Source organism: Anolis sagrei, chromosome 5 (genome assembly GCF_037176765.1).
Source record: "Anolis sagrei isolate rAnoSag1 chromosome 5, rAnoSag1.mat, whole genome shotgun sequence".
Lineage (NCBI taxonomy): Eukaryota > Metazoa > Chordata > Lepidosauria > Squamata > Dactyloidae > Anolis > Anolis sagrei.
This window is the reverse complement of record NC_090025.1, coordinates 159,275,734-159,303,487: the sequence shown is the minus strand read 5'-3', so window position 1 is coordinate 159,303,487 and position 27,754 is coordinate 159,275,734. Positions and strand designations below refer to the sequence as shown.

The 27,754-nt window shown below is 39.0% G+C and overlaps 1 protein-coding gene across 1 annotated transcript in view; it reads left to right on the top strand.

Annotated features, from left to right (window-relative positions):
* GRIN2B (glutamate ionotropic receptor NMDA type subunit 2B) overlaps window positions 1–27,754 on the top strand; it is a 329,107-nt gene that overhangs the window by 257,788 nt on the left and 43,565 nt on the right. The window contains exons 5-6 of the mRNA XM_060777190.2: window positions 26,414–26,622; window positions 27,462–27,636. Coding sequence (XP_060633173.2) covers window positions 26,414–26,622; window positions 27,462–27,636 — 384 coding nt within the window. The remainder of the gene's footprint in view (window positions 1–26,413; window positions 26,623–27,461; window positions 27,637–27,754) is intronic.

The following is a 27,754-nucleotide window of genomic DNA, read 5'->3' as shown; positions in this document are numbered from 1 at the left end:
GCTCTGCCATAGAAACCCACTGGGTGACCATGGACAAGTTGCACTCTCTCATCCTCAGTAGAGACAAAGGCCAAGCCCTTCTGAATGTGTCTTGTTGAGAAAACCCATGGTTGGTTTGGCATAATGCTTCTATAAATTGAAAATAACTTGAAGGCACACTGCAACAATGAATGAGAGACCTCCTAGTCACCCTCTTATCAACAACCCTGCTCAGGTCTTGCAAATTCAGGGCAATGGCTGCTTTGATTAGGATTGCTGCCATGGAAATTCTGAAAACAAGCCATCAGAAGCACCTAAGGTGTTCTCTTGTGTACCAGCCTAAGCTTAGCATTCACAACCTGCTTCACTGAGCACAAATCTAGCAATTAGGCAATAACTTCAAAAAAAGTGGATACAGACCCAAAGGGGAAATACATGAAACCTGATTAACTTCCATTGCCCAGTCAGTCACTGGATGAGAAGTGAAGAAGCCTGAGGAATGAGAACAAAAAGTGTGACAAACACCTTGAATTACACAGTCACTGATTTTGTAAAGGACATGGAAGCACACATGCATTCTTGTTTTACAAATGGGGTTACATATCTCAAAAAATGTCTTTCTTCAATACAGTTAGAGAAGGAAGGAAATACTAGCAACTATAAAAGATGCTACTGTAGTTTATTTTGATTGCAGGCTGTGTGTGAGCTATGGAATTATTTCATCTTTTTGAGCATTCTAATCGTTTCCTTCGTGCCTAGACAGAGGTGGTTATAACAATATAATGTGATATCCTCTCATCTGGAAATATATATTTGAATAAATTATCTTCCTTAAAGGCTGAGAGAGTATGATTTGCTCAAGGTCACCCATTAGGTTTCAATGCCTGAGTGGTGTTTTGAACCTTAATCTCTAGAATCATAATCCATCACTTAAAGCACTTACTGTACTATTTCTCAGTACTTAATTATTGCTCTGTAAACACACTTACCAGTAAATAATAATCTAGTAAAGATCTAGTTGTCTGGTATATCTTAGTGTGGTGTTCATATACAAAGCATTGGAAAGTTATTTGTTTGAACGGCAAACCTCAGGACCCTGTAGCCAACATTGCCAAACAAGCAACTTTCCAAACACTGCACATGTGCACACATTCAAATGCCCATATAAATGTATGTACACATATAGCACATATTCTCAAATATAAGGAATCCAACCAAAGCTGACTGTCATCACTTGATTAATTTTCTCATTGAATAGAATGAGGCTTAAATGTGCTTTAGTCTGGATGGATAGTTCCCTAAATATTTTACTCTCATACAAACAGCTTACATTTCAGTAATGAATTAGTTCAGCTACTTGATTTTTCCCTTGCATATTAATAACATTTTAGCAAAGTTGATGAAGGACGGACAGAACACTTGTTTCTGTATTGCCTGCATGGAGGTTATTAACACTCTGGTCATACATCATCTCGGAGTTTCGATGTAAACCTCGGGGAACTTATCTTCCCAGCAGCACATGGTTCCTAATAGCCCGGGGAAAATGGTGCTCAAATCTGTCCATAGCTTTCAAATACAGAGATTCAATATATTTTATGCAGCCATCTTGCCCTATGGTTTAATGAATATGGCTGAATTGTACTACAGATGAAGGGTTAAAATAAAGTAGAAGACATACAGAGATGACCTTCAGCTGTTGCAAATTTACTACTGAGTGATTATTAGATATTTTTCTGCCCCTTGAATGTTTGTATGCATACAGATATTTTAGAGGAAATGTTTGTATGCTGACATTTTTTAAAAGGGGGGGATTTTGGTGTCTTTCTTGCCCCTTAGCAAGAAGAGACTGCACTGACTCTCCTTCCTCTTAGAAAAAAATGTGTTGTATCTTGTACTCTCTCAAACTACAAAGATTAACTTCCACAGGGCACCCCTGAAGAAAATGTCTTCAGTAAATATGCATTAACTTTGTAGGGGTCTTCTGCCAGAAATGACTGCAGTAGAGATGAAAATCTGTCCTGCCAGGGAATGACATGTACTGAAGAGTGGAAAGGGAGATAAAAATCACTTCAATGTACAGTAAATGTCCTTGGGGCACTTGATGTTTTCATGCCTGTGGCATTCACCACTTTCTTTCTGGGAAGTTTATTCAACTTCTCAAGAACACCTGTCTGCTTTATAAATGTACATAATAATTCATGTTTTCACCCCAATGGATATATTAGAGTTGAGTTTTTTATTCCTCCCCCTCCCCAATTTTAGAGATCACAGGTGGACCTCAAAGTACAAAATCAGAGTGATTTAAACTCATTGGATATTTACTGGCAAAACTATGCTTGACCTCAAAATGCTGCTCAGTACTCAATCCTATTGTACTCAAATCACAGGCCCCATCTACACTGCCATATAATGCAGTTAGAAACTGCATTATATCATCAGTGTAGACTTATATAATAATGCCTTTTAACTTCACTGAATATATGAGTCTACAGCAGCGTTTCTCAACCTGGGGTTTGGGACCCCTGGAGGGGTGTCGCGAGGGGGTGTCAGAGGGGTTGCCAAATATCATCAGGAAACACAGTATTTTCTATTGGTCATGGGGGTTCTGTGTGGGAAGTTTGGCCCAATTCTGTCATTGGTGGGGTTCAGAATACTCTGATTGAAGGTGAATTTTAAATCCCAGCAACTACAACTTCCAAATGTCAAGGTCTATTTTCCCCAAACTCCACCAGTGTTCACATTTGGGCATATGGAGTATTCGTGCCAAGTTTGGTCAAGATCCATCATTGTTTGAGTCCACACAGCTCTCTGGATGTAGGTGAACTACAACTCCCAAACTCAATGTCAATTCCCACCAAACCCTTCCAGTATTTTCTGTTGGTCATGGGAGTTGTGTGCCAAGATTGGTTCAATTCCATCATTGGTGGAGTTCAGAATGCTCGTTGATTGTAGGTAAACTATAAATCCCAGCAACTACAACTCTCAAATGACAAAATCAATCATCCCCAACCCAGGTCCGTAGGCGGGGGGGGGGGGGGGGTGCTGAGTCTGAGTGAAAGAGGGTCTAGCCTAGCAAACCTTTTGTATCATTACCCCAATACCCCCATGCATATGGGATATATTGAGTATGGTGATCAGATCATGATATGAATAAACATAACAGTTTAAATAATGCACCAGTAAGGCCTTCTCGCGGAGCACCATGAGAATTTCAGGGGGAGGGGGCTGAAGCTCCCAAAGCCCCCCCCCCAGCTACATGCCTGCCCCCACCCCCAAACCCACCAATATTCAAATTTGGGTGTATTGGGTATTTATACCAAATTTGGTCCAGTGAATGAAAATACGTCCTGCATATCAGATCATCATAGAATCATAGAATCAAAGAGTTGGAAGAGACCTCATGGGCCATCCAGTCCAACCCCCTGCCAAGAAGCAGGAATATTGCATTCAAATCACCCCTGACAGATGGCCATCCAGCCTCTGTTTAAAAGCTTCCAAAGAAGAAGCCTCCACCACACTCTGGGGCAGAGAGTTCCACTGCTGAATGGCTCTCACAGACCCTTGATCATTTTAGTCGCCCTCCTCTGGACACATTCCAGCTTGTCAATATCTCTCTTGAATTGTGGTGCCCAGAATTGGACACAATATTCCAGGTCTGGGTTTAACCAAAGCCAACAATGTGAATAGAGGGGTAGCACTTCCCTAGATCTAGACACTATGCTCCTCTTGATGCAGGCCAAAATCCCATTGGCTTTTTTTGCCGCCACATCACATTGTTGGCTCATGTTTAACTTGTTGTCCAAGAGGACTCCAAGATCTTTTTCACACGTACTGCTCTCGAGCCAGGCATCGTCCCCCATTCTGTATCTTTGCATTTCGGTTTTCCGGCCAAATGGGAGTATTTATTTATTTATTTATTTACTGCGCTTATATACTGCAATTCTCAGCCCTTTAAGGGCGACTCATTGCGGAGTATTTTGCATTTGTCACTGTTGAACTTCATTTTGTTAGTTTTGGCCCATCTCTCTTATCTGTCAAGATCATTTTGAATCCTGCTCCTGTCCTCTGGAGTATTGGCTATCCTTCCCAATTTATATTTTCATTATGATTCATAACAGTAGCAAAATTACAGTTCTGAAGTAGCAATGAAAATAATTTTATGGTTGGGGTCACCGCAACATGAGGAACTGTATTAAGGGGTCACAGCATTAGGAAGATTGAGAAACATTGGTCTACAGTGACCATATAATGCAGTTTCAAATGATATTATGTAATAGTGTAGATGGGGCCCCAGTCCCTTTTGTTTCAGGATGTAGTATTATGCACATTGTATTGTCAAAGGCTTTCATGACTGGAATCACTGGGTTGTTGTAGGTTTTTTGGGCTGTGTGGCCATGTTCTAGAAGCATTCTCTCCTGGCATTTTGCCTGCATCTATGGCATGCATCCTCTAGGAAGATGTTTGCATTGGATGCAGGCGAAACATCAGGAGGGAATGCTTTCTAGAATATGGTCGTACAGCCCGAAAAACCTACAACGACCCATTATGCTCATTTGGTTCAGAACATATCCTGTTGATATTGCTGGATCTTTAGTCTGAGTATGTTTAGATAGGATATTATATGACAGATGGTCTCTGATGAGGAATTTATATCTAGTCTATATGAATTCTGTACTGGCAGCAAAAGCCATGCCTGCCAGATTTTTCTACTGATTAGTATAATTTCTATGGGAAAGTATATATGAAAAGTGACAATTAAGAAGTACTGTACCTTTTTCCATATTCGGTACATTGTTTCATGTCATATACACTACACATTTGATAATCTAACATTATGTTCTTGCATGTATCTTTAAATAACTTCAGAGGTCAAACACTTATGTAGAAACTTGGAAACAGAAATATATGGCAGTTATATTCGTTGTCCAAATGAATGAAGGAGTACATGGAGAACTTATTTAAAACTGCAAATATGGTTCACTTCTGGAATGAACACCCTTTTATATAGGCAAGAACTACCACCAATACCCAAATGTCATGCAGCACTTTTCTTGTGTCAGCTTGAAAAATGGCAGTTCCTGGAAAATTCAAATGATGAGTCAACTGAGATCTATATTCTCCAATATGATATGAGTGTGCCAGCAATTATATGTTATATTTCTTTTTACCTGTATCCTTCAGTCAGTGTTTTTGTGCCAGTGTACCCTTTATTTCATCTCACATTTGTGATGGTATATTAAGAAACATATGAGATAAGTTTTTTTGAGTAGTTGAACATATGCAGAGATATATACATACTGTATCTGTGCCCCCAGTGTAGCACTGGGTTAAAGCACTGAGCTGCTGAGCTTGTTGACTGAAAGGTCGCAGGTTCGAATCCAGGGAGCGACGTGAGCTTCCACTGTAAGCCCCAGCTTCTGCCAACTTAGCAGTTCGAAAAAATGCAAATGTGAGTAGATCAATAGGTACCGCTCCGTCGGGAAGGTAACAGCGCTCCATGCAGTCATGCCAGCCACATGACCTTGGAAGTGTCTACGAATAAAGCCGGCTCTTCGGCTTAGAAATGGAGATGAGCACCACACCCCAGAGTCGGACGCGACTGGACTTCATGTCAGGGGAAAACCTTTACTTTTACTTATATGGAAGGAGACTACGGGAAAATGCAATTTTTCTAAAGGTTGTGCTATATCTTCCCTAGGAGGTATGGAAAGTGGAATACATGTGTGTGAGAAGAAAAGGAACAATATGTCTCTGATTGTAAGCAGGTGGATATTCTTAGTCAGATTTAACATTTTAAAAAGGATAGGAGGCATCCAATATGCTGAGAACAGAAGTGAAACAATGGCATGGATAATGAATATTGAAAACTCTGGCTAGTCATAACACAAAGAGCCATTGTGCGTAGTATTTTTTTTTATAAGATAGGGATTCTATTATTACTGAACATCAGGAAATTGATATCAAGTTAGCAAGTGCATTCTAGTATTTGCAGGTGCAGATTGGGAATGAAAAGAGCTTCTGGCCATAATGACACATGCTTTGATTGCATCTCATTTAGACTACTCAACACATTCTACATGGGGGCTAGAAATTGTTTGGAAAATATAGTAGGACCAGAATGCTGCAAGCAGAGTGCTGAACTTATATGGATCATATAAGTTAAAACAGATGCAGTGGCAACCAGTTAGTTTTCAGGCAAAATTCAAAGTGCTGCTTATAATCTATAAAACGTGTCAAACTCAAGACCTGTGGGGAAAATCTGGCCCTCCATGTCATTTTATGTGGCTGTCTGATGGTGGACTACAATTCCTGTTTTATGTATTGTTGAAGGCTTCCATGGCTGGAATCGCTGAATTGTTGTAGGTTTTTTGGGCTATATGGCCATGTTCTAGAAGCATTCTCTCCTGATGTTTCACCTGCATCTATGGCAGGCATCCTCAAAGGTTGTGAGGTCACTAGTTTAACCTTGAAATTAAACTAGCAAGTACTAAAAGCACCTTGGATGGTGTTGCATTCAGATGGTCTCCCTATGTTCTACAGTGGGCATTTCTTTAAAATTCCTCATTTTGTTTCAAGAAACTGAATTTGTTGTTCTTATCCCTGGGACTGTTGCTGGGATCCATTTAGGAATCAATAAACAAAATAAAGGGAACAATAAGGAGAAGAAAATATATGATTGGAAGAACAGGAAAGCAAGAGAAGGGATTTGGGTAAAAAATCTATGCAGTCGTTTCCTTCTTTTCTAAACTGAAGGCAGGGACAAAGACACAAATGTGAAAATCTAGTAAAACCACATATAACATTTTCCACCTCCATTCTGGTACGTGTTTGAATGCAGACTTTTAATTAACCACTTCATCTCATTTACTAAATTCCACTGAGTCCTACATTTAAACTCTGGTAACCGGCTGTATTCATCACATTAGTCAAGTGCAGGGTAGAGCATTCTTTCCATATTTTAAGTGTGGGGGACAGCATTCTTTTCAAACGTGTAGGAGATGGTGGGGAAGTGGATTTTGGGGGAATTATCCAGGTAAATGGCCAATTCATAATGTAATGGCTTTAGTTGCCCTCGGGATTAAAATGAGATGTTTCCCTGATTTGTGGGAGGAAAATTGTGGGAGGATCCAAGATACCCTTCCTAGGGAAAGTTTAATATGCCATGCTGTACAGTGCTGGGAGTTATAGTTTCCCAAGGTCTATAGCCTTCTCTAGGTGAATCTGCGCTGGAGAATAAATGCAGTAGAAACCCACCTTAAATGCCATTGTTGTTGTTATTATTATTGTTATGCCATATCTTTCATGGGATTCTTACAAAAACCCCATGTTGTGCAATTCTGGGAGTCATAGTTTTCCAAGGTCCATACCCTTTTCTTGGTGCATTTACAATATGGAATGAATGCTCTTGCACCCCACTTTAAATGCCATAGCTCCATGCGATTGAGCTCTCCTGGAAGTTATAGTTTTCCAAGGTCCATACCCTTCTCTGGGTGCATCTACACTGTGAAATGAATGCAGCTGTATTTTACTTTAAATACCATAGCTCCATACTATGCAGTCCTGGGAGTTATAGTTTCCCAAGGTTCACACCCTTCTCAGCAGGGCAGCCGAGAGAGAGAGAGAGAGAGAGAGAGAGAGAGAGCATTGCTGTTTTCCCTCCCATTCTCCCTCCTTCTTTGCTTCCCTCCCTGGTGGGGCAGCAGAGAGAGAGGGTAGACTGAAATTGAATTGAAGCATGTAACACCTGACATTTCAAGGAGAGAAGGGTTTTTCCAGTACAGAACATGCGGGAGGGATGATGGGTGGGGCCAAATCTCTACAGTGTGATGGCAAATCAACTGAAAGGATACTGAGTACAACTGAATATTTAACAGTGTGATGAAGGTAGGGAAATCATCCATTTCATTTCAACATGGAGTCTGACTGAGCTCTGCTTTGCCAAACACTTCCCTGCTTCAATGTGATGAAGTCCTTAAATATGAATAAATTTAAATATCAGTTAAACAGAATCATAATAGTTATTTTTTCTCACTTAGATTATAAATGTAACTGATTTTTTAGCTTCTCAATGAGTAAAATACTGTACACCAATTACCTAAACACTGCAAGAGTGAAAGGTGTTGTAGCAAGAGTTGTGAAGATAAAGAGTTAAGTAGTTTTCAATGATCTAAAGTCCTTTAATCTCTCATTTACATATCCTAAACTCTCTGAGATACACATACTCTTGGGGATTTTTCCACCCCGCGTATTCTCTCACTTCTATCAAAAGTGCAACTAGCAATTTTGTATTAGCTTAACACCCTTAGAGTGCTATTCTGTCTTTCATGGGATTCTTACAAAAACCTTAGTTTCTTTCTTTAGTCATTTGTGTTTTTGCTCCCTTAGTCAGAAATGCTAGTCATTGCACATATGCATCAAAAACAATATGTAGTGTAAACATGAAAACTATTATAAGAATTGTATATAATGTTTTAAAAGCAAACCATATGTTAATGAGGGCAGGATCACTGAAGGAAGATGTATCTTGTGAGAGTGCAGTTTATCCTAGGATAGTCCCTGGTTGAAAGATTCTATGGAAATGTCAATACAACATTTTCATGCAGCTGTAAAATATTTCAAATTATATTATCCATAGCATAACATTATTTTATTATGTTTTATGATTTCATGAAGAGTTTACCTAAGAACTTAAAAATATAATACAAACAATGGAAAAATAAATAACGCAGGGTGGGTTTTTTTTTACATTTGTGTGCAAATTTGTAGTTAAGGTGAGTTACTAATGTCAAACAAGTGTTGTAATTCACCAACATGATGCCAGCAATTATGTGCCTGTTTAACATTCATAAGTCACTTTAAATACAAAATAAGGACAGATGGCATTGCAACTCATTTTTTTTAGTCACAAAAATCTCTGTGGATCTTTTAGTGACCAAAGTGCCCTCCATAAGCTCCTTTTTTCCACTGCAGTCTCATGAACCTGACTATCCCTGAGTTGATGAGGAGTAGACCGAGCAACAGAGAAGTTCTTATAGCTGGATGCAGAACAATGACATCATGTGCAGGTTCTTCATCAGGCAAAATATGCTAAAAATAAGAAAAAGTGATAATGTTGAAATCATAGGCCTACGTTTTGTCTTAAATTGTTGTTTCTGTTATTTAGTTGATGGATGTGATGCAGGCAAAGGACACTCCCATCTTTTTGCAATGTGGGGATGAGACAAAGGACAGTCAAATTTAACTCTTTCAGCAGAAAAACAACTCCTCTTGGGATCCAGGATTTTCCTGTCCTTTTGTTAAGCCACAAGTGCCTTTCTTATAGAGTTTTTGATTTCTCCAGCAGTCTCTGTACTACTGAACATGTTTTTAAAAAGGTTTTTTTGGTGAATTTTAGTTGGCCACCAAAGATGGTTTTTAGATTTTGTTTGGTGCATGGCCAAGATGGATACCGTGCATACATCATCTGCATGGACATCCAGATCTCCAGAGGTCCCTATGGTTCCCTACCACTGTGCACTTAGATATAGGAAAGTAGCTGGATGTTTATCTATTTTCTTTCACCAGACCAGAAAATGGAAAGGTATTCTGAAGTACAAATGAGAAAAGGCATGTTGGGGACAGATAATGCACAAAAAGAAATGAATGGAAGTTTAGATCAACACACTTGTTGATCTAAACACACATAATTAACAGAGCGATTAACACTGTGAGATACTACATTCTCAGGCACACATGCACACATAACTGGTTTAGACTAGTTGTAGAGATTTTGTTATCCTCAATGTTCAACTGCAACTTTCGGCATGCTTAACTATTGGCTATGTTGGTCTAGACCTGGTGTGAGTTACATCTCAGGAGGCTCACATTTCTCACTCATGCTTTACACTGTTATGACGTTCCAACCTTATCACTCTGAACCACCTCTCTGTGCTAATATCCTGCTTGTTATTGATCTGGCGAAAGGAATGGTATAGGTATGGTGACATAGTGTTGCATCCAGAAAGTCTGGTGGACTCAGGCTTCTCCTGTTAGTAACTTAATACGAATCTTTCTCAGTTACCTCCTTAGGGTAAGATATTGCAAAGTCAAAAACAATGATGGTAACTCCTTGTTTTTTGAAAGATGGCCCAGAAGAGTGATTTAAATGAAAGTCTGCAAAATACAGTATGAGAGGTTAAGGTTCTGTGACACAGGCATGCACTTAAGTTCAGCTGTAAAAAATGCTTGCTCACTAATGCACATACTGCTGAAGGGAGAAGCCCACCTTGTGAAATGATTCCTGAATATTTCTATCCCATTCATTGCCCATGAGTCCTGGCATTCTTCTAGTAGAAATTAAAATGTTTAAAGCATGTGCTAAGTCTCTCAAGACCATGAAATGGGCTTAGATGACGTGGCATTTGAAATCAAAGAAAATACACTTTAAATGCAGAGTAATCGTCTTCTTGATTCTGATCTATTAAGACACACTGTCATCACTGTTTCAAGATATTCTCTGCAAAAAAGGAAGCTAGAAATGTATTTTTAAAAATTAATGCTGAGAATTTCTTCCTGCTAATGTGAATCTGCCGATCTCTACAAAGCTGCTTGGGGCGTGTAGCTACGCATAAGCCTTTCCTTTATTCTATTTTGATAATTTTGTTTTAAATGCACAGCATTATCTTCTCATATCAAGGAAGTCATTAATTAGGATATTGTCATCTGGGACACCTATTTTGATGCATTAACATTGATTAGATTAGCCTCGATGCACTGAGAATTACTATTCCCAATTTACCGTTGAGGAAAACGAGTGACAGAGAGGTTAAATGGCTTATTCAAGGTCACATAAATAGTAGGCACAATCCAGCTGCATGTTTTGCTCTCTGATTGAAATCAGCGAGCCTTAAAAATGCTTATTTTTGGCTGGATTGTGTGCAGTCTGTTGCAAAACTAGGGAGGAAATGGCTTCCCAGATGGTGTGTACTGTGCTTCTACAGGAGAGCAGCCATATTCTGCAAAGAATATAATGCAAAATATATGCACCTTTTTGTCAAAGAACTATCTCATCTTTTTGTATTCATTTCATTTTCTAGCTACTGCTGCTGCTGCTGTTCATTTGTTCGGTTACTGCAGACTCTTTGTGACCTCATGGACCAGCCAGAGCTCCCTGTTGGCCGTCACCACCCCCAGCTCCTTCAAGGTCAACCCAGTAACTTCAAGGATACCATCCATCCATCTTGCCCTTGGTCGGCCCCTCTTCCTTTTTCCTTCAATTTTCCCCAGCATAATTGTCTTCTCCAAGCTTTCTTGTCTTTTCCTTATGGGGCCAAAATACTTCATCTTTGCCTCTACTATCCTTCCCTCCAATGAGCAGTCGGGCTTTATTTCCTGAAGTATGGACTGGTGGATCTTCTGGTGATCCAAGGCACTCTCAGAACATTCCTCCCAACACCACAGTTCAAAAGCATCTATCTTCCTTCACTCGGCCTTCCCTATGGTCCAGCTCTCAAATCCGTAGGTTGCTACGGGTCAAGTCTCCTAAGTTTGAAACCCTTTGGATATTTGCCCAAAATTCTGTGCTCATGCTATCACTACTTCTCCTATCATCCTGTTCAACTGTCCTGATTTGGAAGGGACAATCCTGATTAATGTTCTGTCTTTCAGTCTTTCATCTATTTTTAAATGGAGGAAAGGAGAGAAGGAAGTGGACTCTTTCTCTTCCCAGTTTGTTTAGGCAAAAACAAATTGCTGGAGCCTCTCCTAGATTGTGTGTTCTTCCTCATTGATAATATCTGCCCTCTTGACCACAATAACTTTGCTTGGCCACATTTGTCCCAATTTTCATCTATGAAATGTTGGAGAGCACATAGTACTACCAACTCCTCCTTCTGCAAGAGCTATTTAAGACCCCAGTTATTTATCAGAGACATTTTCTGGTCTGGGAGCCATAATTGACAAAGCCTTCAAATTACAGATTAAAGAGGATAGATACTGAAAAAAAATCTACTGTATTAGCTAGGAACAAGGAAGAAAGAAGAAGGGATCATATAGCAAAGCAGTTTGCTTTTTAAATTGTGGCTCATCAGATTATTTTGCTCTTTTCTCAAGAGGAGATGCGGGACTTCATCCCACACAGTCTATCTCCATTTCTCTGTGCTGCCAAAATGGAGTCCCATGGAAGCTATCACATGATGCAAGACCACTTCCAGTGGTTGCCTGTGGTATCTCTTTTATTTCTGTGAGCCACCCAGAGTCCCCAAGAGGAGATGGGGCGAGATATAATCAAAGTTTTCTTTGTTGTTGTTGTATGTAGTATCCAAATTCAGAACTCTGTATTAGCGTCCTGTGAGATCATGATAGAGATTGGCAATATCTTCTCCAGAAAACATGTTTTGCAATGTATGTGTACAATCATCTTCAAATTGCCTGTTGACATATTATGATCTCATGAGTTTTCTCAGCTAAAGAATACTTAAAGAGGTGGCTTTGCCAGTTCCTTCCTCAGAAATAAAGTGAGCAGCACCTGGTATTCATTGGCACTCTCCTCTCCAAGTGCAAACCAAGGATAACCCTGCTTATCTTTCAAGATCAGATGGAATCCATTGCCTTTAGAAGATTTAGTACAATGTTTTATAATACTATATGAAAAAAGAGAAAGCACTGCAAGAAGAGGCTTTTTCTATGGTGAAGGCTCTTTTTTTGGAAGCTTTTAAACAGAGGCTGGATGGGCATCGGTTGGGGGTGCTTTGAACGTGATTTTCCTGCTTCTTGGCAGGGGGTTGGACTGGATGGCTCATGAGATGTCTTCCAACTTTATGATTCTATGATTCTAAAAGAGAGAAAAAACTAAAAGACAAAAATCAAAAGTTTGGGGTGGGGAATCATTAAGCAAATAAATACTTCTCTAAACATGTATTCTATCCAGGAGGGAAGGGGGGGGGGGAGAAAACCTGTATAATATACATCTTGATGCTTTGGATATGAATATGGATTTTTAAAATTAATTTAATAGCAAATTCTGCTATGATTACCAGGTGTAAAACATGCTCAACCTTTCTGGTTCAGTTGGGTTTGTTTAGCCAAGCCTAATTTACTGTTGCTAACAACTTCAGTCCTCAGAGATGTTGTCTTTTTCTTTTTCCTTTTTTAAAAATCCATTCTTTGTTTCCTTCAGAGAAGGTCACTGGAGACTTGAACTTCTGTTGTATTTACACAAATATACAGGCTGAGTGAAGTTCAAAGCAATAGTCAACTTGAAGAGATACCGTACTATACTTTATCAGATTTCTTGAGGAAGGCCCAGCATCATAAACTTGTTTTTTCACAGAAAACAAGTCATCCTCAAACTGCCCCAGCCCTGTTGTATTCATTAGGAAAAGCAGAAAATGGAAACTTCGAAGAGTTTTTGCTCATTCAGAAAAGTAGCCACTGAGTGGGTGACCATTCTTTGACATTCATCATAGCTAAGCAAAATCCGACTGCACTAGTTATTCTTCTTATGTGATTCCTCAAAGTTTCACAATCAGAATCACTCAACTATCAAGTAAAAGTAATCTATACTGATCAAATATGTTATGTAGCATGGTGGTAAAATTTGAAGTGCAGGATCATCTCTGTATTGGCACCCTTTCAAAGAGTCTCCATGTGCAGGAACCAATATTAAGTAGCCCCTAGCAGTTTTAATCTGTGTCACAAAGAGATCTCTGTAAAGCAATCCCTAAACACTTTGGATGATATAATAGGCAGGTCATAAAAATACAAATTCCAGAAAAAATATTATCTCCAGTTACTGTGGGGATTGCAGCTAAACTATGAATAAAAGGGAGTATGAAAGGGAAGGCTGATACTGTCATCAACTTCCATGACTTCAATTTGTGACTCTTAGCTCCACTACACCACTGACTGACTACATTACTGTGTAGATCTACCTACTTACATGCACATGTAAAGACTATGCACCCAGGTTAGTATCCTCTTCTGCTGGTTTGATTTTGAAAAAATCACAGTGTTGATGATTCATAGGATTTGATAACATGCTGTTTGCAGAATTTGCACCTGTTCTGATCTTCTATTTCATGTCTGGCCCAAGATGGGTCACACTCACTTACCCTTCCCTCTGTGTATCAGGCCAATAGCTTAGCGCAGTGGTTCTCAACCTGGGGTCCCCAGATGTTTTGACCTTCAACTCCCAGAAATCCAAAAACAGCTGGTAAACTAGCTGGGATTTCTGGGAGTTGTAGGCCAAAACACCTGGGAACTCACAGGTTGAGAACCATTGGCTTTCAGCATTCCCTTTGTGTCTACCCCTGTTGCTCTGTAAGGTATGTATTTGTGATCAAAAACACTGATAGCACTAGCTTTCTCAGTGAAATCTATAGTTGCATGCGCATGGAACTTTTCACAGTGGCGGGCCTATGCATAGAGATTTAGCTGGACTCTGTGGATTCAGTTAACTTCATTCCTTTACATGGCATGACTGTCAGGAATTGAAGCCAGATTTTATACCTCACTTCTGCATTTCTCAGACATGGCTAAATTTCATGTTAGAATAAGAGAGGGGGTATATAAGAATAGAGATTACCACTGGGTCCAACTTCCTAATTAATTCATTGTTTGAATTAACATGGAGTTCTACTTTGTAATTAATTCAGGTACCAATGCAAAGTCCAAATGAATTATGGATCAGATCTGATACGCTGATAGTATCCTCAGTGCTGCAGAGCATTCAGGACTCAGAACAGGCTGTGGCCTGAACAAAGAGGGTCAGGCCCTCACTGATTTTGCTCTCAACCATTTCCAAATACTTCTTGTACTTCCTAGTTTAATAATTGATGGCTCCCAAGATACGTTTTTGTTCCTATCATATCTAATCTGAATTTTAGAAATTGGAGTTTGCAGATATGGTGGAGTGTTTCTAAGTTTGATAAGACGGATGTGAATGGGAAAAGATGGTGGTAATGACAAATCTTCTAACACAGATAAAAAAATATAGAACAATATTAAGGAATACAAAGAAATACCTGAATAACCTATATCAATACATTATACATAATAAAACCTAAATATCACACAACTAAGAATATACAAATGATGCAACCATTTTTCATGAGAAAATTATTCTTAAAAAAGAAAAGCCACAACCAGAGGATTTAACCATATTGTCCATTCTATTTGAGGACTGTAGGCACTTTAATACCACTCATGTCAAATAGTGATGAACCCACAAAAGTCATTTTTTTTGCTGTTTTATGCTACACTACACTTCTCTATAATAAAATGTTCAGTTCATCAAGGATTTGGTTTTAAACTTTATGTGTGTAAAGAGAGTGGGAAAGTACACAGTCTATGCATATCCAAGATTTCACTTGGGAATATGTGACTGAACAACAATAACAGTGTGGGTAAAAGGGCCAGGCAACAAGAGGGCAAAGAATATTAATAAGAAAGAGCACACAAAGCTGCTATAAGAAATCTGTGTACTGAGTTTATAAAAGGCTATTTAAAAAAACCTCGAAAAGCCAATTTTTAAGGGCACAACTCCATTCCTTCCTCTCCCTCCTGGTGAGTTAATTGTGTGCAAAATGGTTTTACACTTTGAATTCAGTTTTTAGCAATTGATGTAAGCAAAAATAAAGGGGAGAAGGGGAGAGAAATTGGGACATTTTAAAAACAGGAGAAAAAGTGAGACAGCGGAAGATTACTGAACATACTCAAGTATAAACCGACCTGAATTTATACAGAGGCACCTAATTTTACCGCAAAAACCTGGGAAAACTTGACTTGAGTATAACCAAGGGTGGGAAATGCAGCAGCTACTGGTAAATTTCAAGATAAAAATAGATACCAATACAATTACATTAACTGAGTCGTCAATAGGTTAAATGCTTTTTTAATATTTACATAAAACTGTAATTTAAGATAAGACTGTCCAATTCTAATTAAACCATTATTCTAACCTTCTTCAATGTAAATGTGCTTACGTATCTTTCCAATAATAAAGAGAGTAAAATAATAAATATAATAATAATAGAATGAAATAATAAATGTAATAATAATGTATTATTATTATGTTAATTATATAATAATTAAATAATAATAATAATAATAATAATAATAATGGGAAGTGTCCGACGTGTGATCCAATACAGCAGCCAGCACAGTAATATTGTTTGCTGTGTACTCACCTTGTTGTGTTTCAAATAATAATAATATTAATTATAGAGTAAAATAATAAATGTAATAAAATAATTATAACAGAGTGAAATAATAAATAAATTTAACTTGAGTATAAGCCGAGGGGGACTCTTTCAGCCCAAAACAAATGCTGAAAAACTAGGCTTATGCTTAACTATATACAGTAATTGGGGCTGCTGCTATGAAAATAGGACAGTTGGTGGGTATGTCTATATGAAACTATTTAGCTTGCTTAGCTGCATAGTCTCTTAAAATGGGCCTTGTTTATTTATTTATTTTGTAAGTGGCTGAAGTCATAAAAGATACTCACAGTATCAGTAAAATCTAAAGAATAGATTTATCTATTCATATGCATAAATAAAAGAAGATCAGTTCAGCTACAGTAAAATCAGACATCTGGTGTTTTCTTTGCCTGCCAAGTTGGAATTCGCCGATCTCCCCTTTGCTCAGGTTTGTTTCAGGGGTCCAATGAGCCCATGTAAGACATCAATAGCAGCAGATGTTGAAAATTGTCCTTGCAAGCAGTTTAAATTGCTTCACAAAATTTGGAGTGTGTATTGTGCTCTTGTTCAAACTCTCCTGGGAATTGAAAGGCAATAAGCATGCCTTATGAGGCAGGTGGAGGGGATGATGAATCTTGCTTCATTGAAAAAAAACATGGCATCAGTAACTCAAGGGTGGAGTCCATTTACTCTTGGAAGACTGAATAATCTCGCAATAGGCCTTGAAGGCAATAATTCTTTCCTACTATAGCTGACTAATAACTGGTATACAATGGCACTCTTCCTCTTCATCTAAAGGATTCATATAAATGGGTGATTAACAGAGTCTGTCATATCTTATGAATTTGCCTAATCCTGTTATAAAGACATATAAACTAGGGACCCACCATGATTTCTAGTGGCAGTGAAGTTCATATATTTGTTATTTAATGTAGTAAGAAGCCTTACATCTGTTTCATAGTTTGGTGTCAATTTATAATGTTATAGAAATGTCATAGCCCTAAATGATTCTGGCCCATCTTATCTGTCCAAACATATCTCCCTCTATGAACCACCGCAGAGTCTAAGATCATCTGAGGAGGCCCTGCTCTCGGTCCCGCCTCCCTCACAGGCACAATTGATGGAGACAAGAGACAGGGCCTTCTCAGTGGTGGCCCCCTGACTGTGGAACTCACTCCCCAGGGATATTAGATCAACCCCCTCCCTCCTGACCTTCCACAAGAAAGTGAAAGTGTGGCTCTGTGACCAAGCCTTTAGAGAACTTGTGCAATAGATAGAATCATAGAATCAAAGAGTTGGAAGAGACCTCATGGGCCATCCAGTCCAACCCCCTGCCAAGAAGCAGGAATATCGCATTCAAATCACCCCTGACAAATGGCCATCCAACCTCTGCTTAAAAGCTTCCAAAGAAGGAGCCTCCACCACACTCCGGGGCAGAGAGTTCCACTGCTGAATGGCTCTCACAGTCAGGAAGTTCTTCCTAATGTTCAGATGGAATCTCCTCTCTTGTAGTTTGAAGCCATTGTTCCGCGTCCTAGTCTCCAAGGAAGCAGAAAACAAGCTTGCTCCCTCCTCCCTGTGGCTTCCTCTCACATATTTATATATGGCTATCATATCTCCTCTCAGCCTTCTCTTCTTCAGGCTAAACATGCCCAGTTCCCTAAGCCGCTCATCATAGGGCTTGTTCTCCAGACCCTTGATCATTTTAGTCGCCCTCCTCTGGACACATTCCAGCTTGTCAATATCTCTCTTGAATTGTGGTGCCCAGAATTGGACACAATATTCCAGATGTGGTCTAACCAAAGCAGAATAGAGGAGTAGCATTACTTCCTTAGATCTAGACACTATGCTCCTATTGATGCAGGCCAAAATCCCATTGGCTTTTTTTGCTGCTACATCACATTGTTGGCTCATGTTTAACTTGTTGTCCACGAGTACTCCAAGATCTTTTTCACACGTACTGCTCTCGAGCCAGGCGTCACCCATTCTGTATCTTTGCATTTCATTTTTTCTGCCAAAGTGGAGTATCTTGCATTTGTCACTGTTGAACTTCATTTTGTTAGTTTTGGCCCATCTCTCTAATCTGTCAAGATCGTTTTGAATTCTGCTCCTGTCCTCTGGACTATTGGCTATCCCTCCCAATTTGGTGTCGTCTGCAAACTTGATGATCATGCCTTCTAGCCCTTCATCTAAGTAATTAATAAAGATGTTGAACAGGACCGGGCCCAGGACGGAACCCTGTGGCACTCCACTTGTCACTTCTTTCCAAGATGAAGAGGAAGCATTAGTGAGCACTCTCTGTGTTCGTCCACTTAACCAATTACAGATCCACCTCACCGTAGTTTTGCCTAGCCCACATTGGACTAGTTTCCTTGCCAGAAGATCATGGGGGACCTTGTCGAAGGCCTTACTGAAATCCAGGTACGCTACATCCACGGCATTCCCCGCATCTACCCAGCTTGTAGCTCTATCGAAGAAAGAGATCAGATTAGTTTGGCATGACTTGTTTTCGATAAATCCATGTTGACTATTAGCGATGACTGCATTTGTTTCTGTTTGCAGACCGCTTCCTTAACAATCTTTTCCAGAATCTTGCCCGGTATCGACGTGAGGCTGACCGGACGGTAGTTGTTTGGATCATCCTTTTTTCCCTTCTTGAAGATTGGGACCACATTGGCCCTCCTCCAATCTGCTGGAACTTCTCCCGTTCTCCAAGAACTCTCAAAGATGGTTGCCAATGGTTCCGAAATGACTTCCGCTAGTTCCTTCAATACTCTGGGGTGTAGTTGATCTGGCCCTGGGGACTTGAACTCATTAAGAGCGGCCAGGTATTCCTGGACGACTTCTTTCCCAATTTGGGGTTGGATGTCCTCCAATCCCTCATCCACTCCATCTTGCTGAGGTTGAAGACTCTCTTTTTGTGAGAAGACCGAGGCAAAGAAGGCATTAAGTAGTTCTGCCTTTTCCCTATCCCCTGTCAGCATTGCCCCATCTTCTCCTCGAAGAGGTCCTATCGCCTCCTTGTTTTTCCTTTTTCTACTGACATAAGAATAGAAGCCCTTTTTATTGTTTTTAATGTCCCTGGCAAGTCTGAGCTCATTTTTTGCTTTAGCCTTGCGGACCTTTTCCCTACAGGTGTTGGCCATTTGTTTGAATTCTTCTTTGGTGATTTCTCCCTTTTTCCACTTCTTGTGCATGTCTCTTTTGTGTCTTAGCACAGTTAGAAGTTCTTTGGTCATCCATTCTGGCTTCTTTGCACTTGTCCTATTTTTTCTCTTTGTTGGCACGGTTTGCAATTGTGCCTTGAATATTTCACTCTTGAGAAATTCCCATCCATCCGTAACTCCCTTGTCTTTTAGTATCTGTGTCCACGGAATGCTGCTCAGCGTTTCCTTCATTTTTTGGAAATCAGCTCTCCTAAAGTCCAAAATGCAGGTTTGACTTGTCTTAGTTTCGGCCTTCCTTTGTACCTCAAATTGCAGGAGCACATGGTCACTTGCCCCTAAGGATCCTACCACTTCGACCGCATCGATCAGGTCCTCCGCATTTGTTAGGATGAGATCAAGAGTAGCCAATCCCCTTGTTGCCTCTTCTTCCTTCTGGACCATGAAATTGTCTGCAAGGCAAGCGAGGAATTTGTTGGACCTTGTACTCTTGGCCGAGTTTGTTTTCCAGCAAATATCGGGATAGTTGAAATTGCCCATGACTACTACATCTTTTCTCTATGCCTGTTTGGTCAACTGTTGGCAGAAGACTTCATCAAGTTCTTCCTCCTGGCTTGGGGGTCTGTAGTAGATAGATTTGGAACAATGTGGAATGACCATTGGAATAGCCCTGTTTACGCTAGTGGCTTATGTGTTTAACTCTGAATGTATTGTTTTTTAAATGTTTTAATTGTTTTAATGTACTTTTTAATTATATTTTATTATTTATTTAAGTTAACATTGTGTTTTAAGGCATTGAAACATTGCCTGTATGCAAGACCACCTTGAGTCCCCTCCGGGATGAAAAAGGTGGGGTAGAAATGTCATAAATAAATACGTAAATAATGTCATAAGGATCTTTAGTGTGCTTGCAAGGATTTTCCACGGTTCATCCTTAGGATCCAAGGTTGTCTGAGCTTGTACTATGGGATTAATGTCCGAAGTCCTATTAATTTTGATGTATGTATATGGTGTCCATACTTTTACTGTAGCCCAGATCCTGATTTGTCAACTGAAGGCCACTGTTTCACAAAATTAAGCAGTAATAGCTTGCAATGTTAATTTGTGTTAGTATAGTTTGCTTATGGGTGTGAAACTACACAGTATCGTCAAGTAACGCAATAAAGAAAGTCATTAATATAAATTAAACCCTATTGTGTATCCCACTCATGAACATTCAACTATCCTGAAAAAGAAACCGTATGACCTGTCAACTGAAATATCTGTAAATTTGCTTATGAAAAGATGTCAAGAATGACTAGAGGGCATTCAATTTATGACCTATATGACCCTTATCCCTTCTGTGCCACTCTATTTTGTCCATTGTGCTAAACTCAGAAGCTTTTAAAGTTTAGCTTCTTCACCTCTTCTGCCTAATTAGGTTGGAGGGCAGGATTTCAGCTCTTGCATAAGGCATGCAAATTGAGCAATAAGGAAACCCATAATTAATGACAACTTAACAAAATGGTAAAAGCTGAGTAAATGCCAGATATGAAAATATTTTTCTGGGAAGTGATTCTTTTACTTATTTTACCCAAAGACCTGTGTAACACTTGACATTAAATTTTTACACATTGAACAAATATCCTACTTAGCACTGTAGCTATTTAATTTTCTGGTTTTCAGTGCCTCTTAATAATTAACACCTGTTCTGCAGGTATATTGTGAAAAAGTGGGGCTGCTGTTGAAAGGCGAACTTGTACCTTGTGCCTCTATCATTATTAATTTTCTTTGACCAACATGATTAATTAATTATTCTAAGTCTCTGTAAACAGATTTTCTACATACTCATCTCCACTTGTTGCACACTGACCTCTTTAATAATATGCTCCTCTTATAGTAGAGACAGACACATAAAAATAGCAGAGATACTGCCAGCAGGGTCATCTGACTACAAACAGTTTCCATTAGGGAATATGAAGCATAATTTGAGTGATTAAACAGGGTTCCTAGGCTGAATCACTTAGCGAATCAAGTTGTTCAGGCTGTCCTCCTTTTCGTGAACAGTTTTATGTTTTTCAGATAAATACAAACAAACCTTTTAGTGGATAGGTGTAAAATGAATTAATTTTGCAAAGGATTTAGTCTGTGTTCAGCTCCTTTCACACAATTTATTCTAAAGACTTTTCAGGAAATGCTGGATTGTGGTTTCGGTATGTTGAAGAATTAGAACAGGATTATGAACTTGCACAGTATTTGTTTGCAAGTTCAAATTCCATTAAGCAATCAGCTGGCTTTGATTTCAACATATGACCATAGTTGTGAGAATCTTCCTTTAGGTGGAATTGGAATTCAAAGCTTTGAAACAGAAGCCCGTTCATAACTGTGAGGAATTTTCTGCCATATTTACACAAATAACCTGGCAGACAACACAGAGTACATTCCTATAGCTATTTCAGGTGCAGTTCCAGGGCAAGAGAGAAGTGGAGTTGCTTTGTGCCTGATTTCTGTGGTTGAAGAGGAACTTTTACCAAACATGTACCTTACCCAAACATGTAAAAAGATCAACCTCTGGCATAATCTCGAGATTTGGGGCAATTGCCACCAAGCCATATTCAGTTCACAGTTACACAAAGTTTTGGACCTCTTCACATGACCCCTGGCAGTCATTGGGGAAAGGGAAGGCATGCAGCATGCCTTGTGATGCCCTGCGTGACCTCCCTCCTTTCCCCATCATATGGGGGTGGGGGTGGGTGGGACAGAGTTTGTGGACCCATCCCGAGAAAGCTGCCCCCCCCCCCGCATGGTCCCATCACCCTTTCTCCCATTATATGGGGAAAGGGGAGGAAAGTGCAGGTAGCCCCATTGGAACTACTCAAAAAACACTTTTCTCCCTATAGTGTTAGGGGAAGCATCTTGCAACACTTCCCCTCCACTTCAGGAGGAATGTGGGTGGGGCCTGCCAAGTGTCATCTGTCCAAATCTGAAAAAATGGGACTGAAAAAGCCCCGTGTAAAGAGGTCTTTAGAAGTGTGACGCTTGCACTTGCATCTAGTGAGTTACATTGAGTAAGTGCCTTTAACTACTCACTGGATTCACATAGATTATTGTAATAGCTTCATTAACACTGGATTGCCATTGCATATTTCTGAATGAGATAATAAGCAATCATTTTAGCATTCCTGTATCCCAGTTTCTACTGATAAATTACTAAAGTCTGCTAGCAAGTATCACTAAAAAGAATATACAAATAAATAAGATTTTTATTCATGTCAGGAGCGACTTGAGAAACTGCAAGTCACTTCTGGTGTGAGAGAATTGACTGTCTGCAAGGATGTTGCCCAAGGGACATCTGGATGTGGGAGGCTTCTCACATGTCCCCGCATGGAAAGCAGTGGTTCAAACCCAGATTTGTACCACTGACCTTTCAGTCAGCAGTCCTGCCACCACAAGGGTTTAACCCATTGTGCCACCAGGGACTTCTAATAAATGAGGTGAAACCCAATTAAGCAATGAACCATCAGAATGATAGAAGTTTCTTCCTATCACTACTAGATCTGCACACCCCCTTCCCATTCTTCCTTTAGCAAAATGAAAAAAGAAGTAGTGATGGCTATCTCACACCACCATCCCATCTGTACATGCATGAGGCTTGTGTTAAATGAAATTGATGTTTAGTCCCTATTAAAAATAGCCAGGTGAGGAACGAAAGAATGTGGATTTCCTAAATTCAGCTCTAGTAATCAGACCTAGGGTAAGTGGGAACCATTGGGTTTTTAAAAACCCATTTATTTAAGAGGAGAATATCTCTTGATGTGGTAGTTTGTAATGACTGCTTATGAGAGAGTTAGGACCATGTACAGCATTTCTTTTAATATTGAATGACATTCACCCGACTCCGCCAAATCCTCCGTGCCTCTTTTGGCACAAAATCATGCATCCCTAGAGACTTTTGTAAGAAGGTCACCGGTGCTTCTAAGTTATTGTTTTCTTCTTCTTCTTGAAATAAAGTGTTCACGGAGTCCTTGTTAGATTTCCTCAATAAAAAACCCAGTTACCACCAAAAATGCAAATAAAAGTTTAAAAGGAGTAATGAATGTTTAATGGTGATGCTAGATGTTAAATTTGGAACACCAGGAAGCCCTTGATTGTACAAAAGTAACCTCTGACACATAAGCAGGCTTTAGTAAGCTTAGTGCATCTGCAATGTCAAATGTGGTAGCAAATAAAGGGTGAACTGACAGCCAAGGGGAAACAAACCCTACAAAATAGGTAAAAAACACAACGTTTCACCTGTGCTGCCCCTGTCAGTTTGCATTGTCTGAGATCCTACTGGGAAGGTGAGGAAACCGCATCTGCAGAGCAGAAGAGTTTTCCTTCGATCCGTTCAGCCTGTGTCCTCTTGTCTCATATTTGTTAAACCACAGTGAAAATAGAGTCTCAAAAGGTGCAGTATTCTTGTATCTGAAAGCTTCATAGACGGATATTCTAGAGTATCTGGTGGTTTAGTGCACTACAAGGTACATGTTCAGTGGCCTACTTATGTCACCTTGAAAATATATGAGAACCGAATTCAAAGAAATATGTCTTGATAAATATGTCTAGTAATGATTTGTTTATTTAGTTTTTGCATTTTTATTCCTCCTTTCTACTAAAAGCTACAGGTACAGACATCATTACAGTAGTTTGAATGAATGGCACTGTTAAAGGCATTATAATCAAACCAGTTTTAGAGGCCAAATTGAAAAAAAATTAAAAAGGAAAAGATATACGCAACCTTCCAGAGGCCCTATTGGCAAAGGCAGGGGAAAGGGCTTAGCATCTAGGCAGTTCTTGATACTGAGTCGGCTAGTTGCTGCATTTGTCAGCAATGGAAGGTTGCAGACCATTTTCAAGCACAGTCCCACATAGAATACTTTGCATGTACCTGTGCTGTAACATGTGGTTTGACTTTGCAGTTACTTGTGGGGCAACAACATGATGCCAAGATGAAATATCAGAAACCCTGTAGGGTCACCTACATTTCCCCAGGAGTCCTGCATGTTAATGAAAAGGAAGATTTGCCTTTTCATATGTCATTTCAGAAAAGTGAGCTTATCTGAGCTTCCTGTTGGAAGATTTTTTTACATATTGCAGAACAACAGGCACTTAAAAAAATTTATAGCAGCATCTGCGAATGCATTAGTACTAAGATACATGTATAACAATTTATAGGGTCGAAATACCCTCAAGGCATCAGATCTTGCCTGACTGCCAATGAATACCAGATGCCGCAGGCTATTTTTCAGAGGAAGGAACTGGCAAAACAAGCTCTGGATATTCTTTGCCTAAGAAAACCCTATGAAATTAATCAGGTCACCATAAGGTGACAGGTAACATGAAGGTACACACAGACACAGCTGAATTAAAAGGAGAAGATGTTGACAAGGGGCAGAATCGACAGTCCCTTAAAGACAATGTGATTTATAGATGAGATTTTGTGGATACTGGGCACTTTTTAAAAATACATACAATTTTATAGCAGAATCTGCAAATGATTTATTATTAAAATACACATATAATTCATAGTGATTTAAAATAATTTATGAATAATTTTCATTTTCATTTATTGATGTTCTGGTTATAATATGTAAGAGTAGATGTAAAACTTGTTGGCAATGGGTTACAGACTTCTCAAAAATCAAGTTTGCAGCTTGATGGTACCACTGATTGCAGGCATCTTTCTCAATGGCTATGTAGCAGTGATGGCTAGAGGTGCATTTGTTCAGCTTTTCTATCACTGTTCTCCTGGAGCAGCTGGGTTTAAGCTATTTGTCCACCTGTCTGACAATTTCAGGTTGGATTCTTGTATGCATTCTACATGGAGGTGAAAATAGTTTACAGATTTCCATGGGTTCAAAATGTGGCTGCCAAAATTTTAACTGGGTCATGTATCCTGGACCGTGATATTCTCATCACATATAACCATCATTGCTTGACAATTACTTAACCAGAATATTTCAAAAATCACTTGCTCCAACATGAATCTGCTATAGCGCTGGAATCACATTCAGAGCTCTGTGCTAAGATCTCCTGGTATCAGATGTGTTGTGGATAATATGGGGCTATTCCACCTCCTGAAAAAGTTTTACTTGGCTCCTTGGCTGCCTGCATTTTGACAGCCAGCCAAGATTTTTCTGTTTCAGAGGGCATTTTGTGGATGCTGTTAGTAAATTAGGTTCTAACTGCTGCTGTTTTATCTTCGGATCAAGAAGTCATGGGTAATTTTTAGATTAATACTGGTTCATTGGATTATAGTTTTGTTATGATACATTTTTATTGAATTATTATTAGTGTGCTTTGAAAAACAATTATATAAGTCAGGGATCGGCTGCATAAGGCCCCTGAGAACATTTTGGAGCCTTTCACCCCTTAGCAACCCCCACTTGTTGCTAGAAAACATTTTTTGATTCTTTAAAAATTCAAAATTTTTGAATTGTAATTGTAATTGTAAATTGTAATTGCTTATTGGTAATTTATGGATAATGTGTTAAGTCAATTGTTATATATTGTATGGAACCACTGCTGTTTCTACTGTTTTTACTGTTTGTGAACCGCTGTGAGTCGCCTTCGGGCTTGAGATACAGTGGTATATAAGCAAAGTAAGTAAGTAAATAAATAAATAAAATGTGGGATCATTTTTGCCGACAATCCTGTAGACAGTTTAAAGCTCAGGAGAATCTTTTTTCAAAAGCATGAACTAACTGGACATCCATTTCTGGTTTATGCCTAGTTTACTCCCTTAATTTCAGCAAATAAAAAAAGGTAGAAGAGCATGGGTGGTGGGGCCTTTCAAGATCCTGTTGAGGGACCCAGTGTATTCTTCAGTCCCTTGCAATTGATAAACATTAATAGAAACTGAAAATACAGTGTGAGCAATATCTAGCTACATAATAAATAAATAAATTAAAATTAAAATGTAACGTGAGTAAGTGGCATTTTATTCTAATTTTCATTACTACTTTTGGCAGGTTTAGACGATCCTTGTAATTTGAGAGAATTAAAGAGTATGATATTACAATGTGATAGAATGGTTTGAATAAGGATGTCTTTCTTTGTTTTATATCGTTTCAGGTGGGATGGTGGAAGGACAAGCGCCTCAAGATGAAGTATTATGTGTGGCCACGTTCAGAACTGTACCCTAACTGTGAGGAGCGCGAGGATGACCATCTTAGTATAGTGACTCTAGAAGAAGCTCCATTTGTCATAGTGGAAAATGTGGATCCGCTAAGTGGTACCTGCATGAGGAACACTGTCCCGTGCCAGAAACGAATTGTATCAGAGTAGGTGCCAGCTACACCAGCTTGTTCCTTCTAATGTTTTTCTTCATGATGTTAATCACTGGCAAAACTAGTTGGATTGTTTCAGGCTAACCACATCTGCATTTGGGACTCGCACAATGTGTAAACCATCTCGACTCATTCTGTTAGATGTTTAACATTAGCAGCATCAACTGGGTTTTTCAGTGAGATAAAGACAGTAGGAAAGGAAAAAAAGAGAGATTTATGAAAAGAAGCTGAGGACTAAATGGTTCTAAATCAGTTCTAATTTTTTAAAAGAAAATGCGTATTGAAAAATTAATGGTTTAATCTTATATAAATAAAAATGTAATGTTCATTTGTGGGATTAACATATCTCAAAAACCACTGAACGAATTGACACCAAATTTGGACACAATACACCTATCAGACCAATGAGTGACCATCACTCATAAAAACAATGAATGACACAGTGGAAGAGACTTTAAAAGCCAAAAAACAAAAAATGTATTACAATGCATGCACAAAACCACACACACACACACACATATGCAAACACACATATATACACATATACACAAACATATACATACATATATACACACATATTCTCACACAAAACACATATACACAGACTGGGCCACAGCAACACGTGACTGTGTTCTTCTGTTTTTCTTTTAATTTCTGCTGAAAAAGCCAGACAAAATTTAACTTTAGAAGGTGGAAATTATTTGAAGACAAAAAAAAAAAAATCATATGGAATGTCTTGCCTTGGAAGACCCACCTCTTTTATAAATACAGCATTATAAAATCATTATACAATATTTTTAATTTAATATTTCTATTGTTCTGATTGTTTAAAGGAACAAGACAACAGACGAGGAAACTGCCTACATTAAAAAATGTTGCAAAGGGTTTTGTATCGATATTCTTAAGAAAATCTCGAAGTTTGTGAAGTTCACTTATGATCTTTACTTGGTAACAAATGGTAAACATGGCAAGAAGGTCAATGGGACATGGAACGGAATGATAGGCGAGGTAAGCCATCAGTGTGTGTTCTTATATTATAGATTCGTCACTTAATTGAAATGATGGTTTTTGTGTTTCTGTGGTTGGTTGATTCTTGCCTTTGAGTGAAAAATCAACTGAGCTGTAC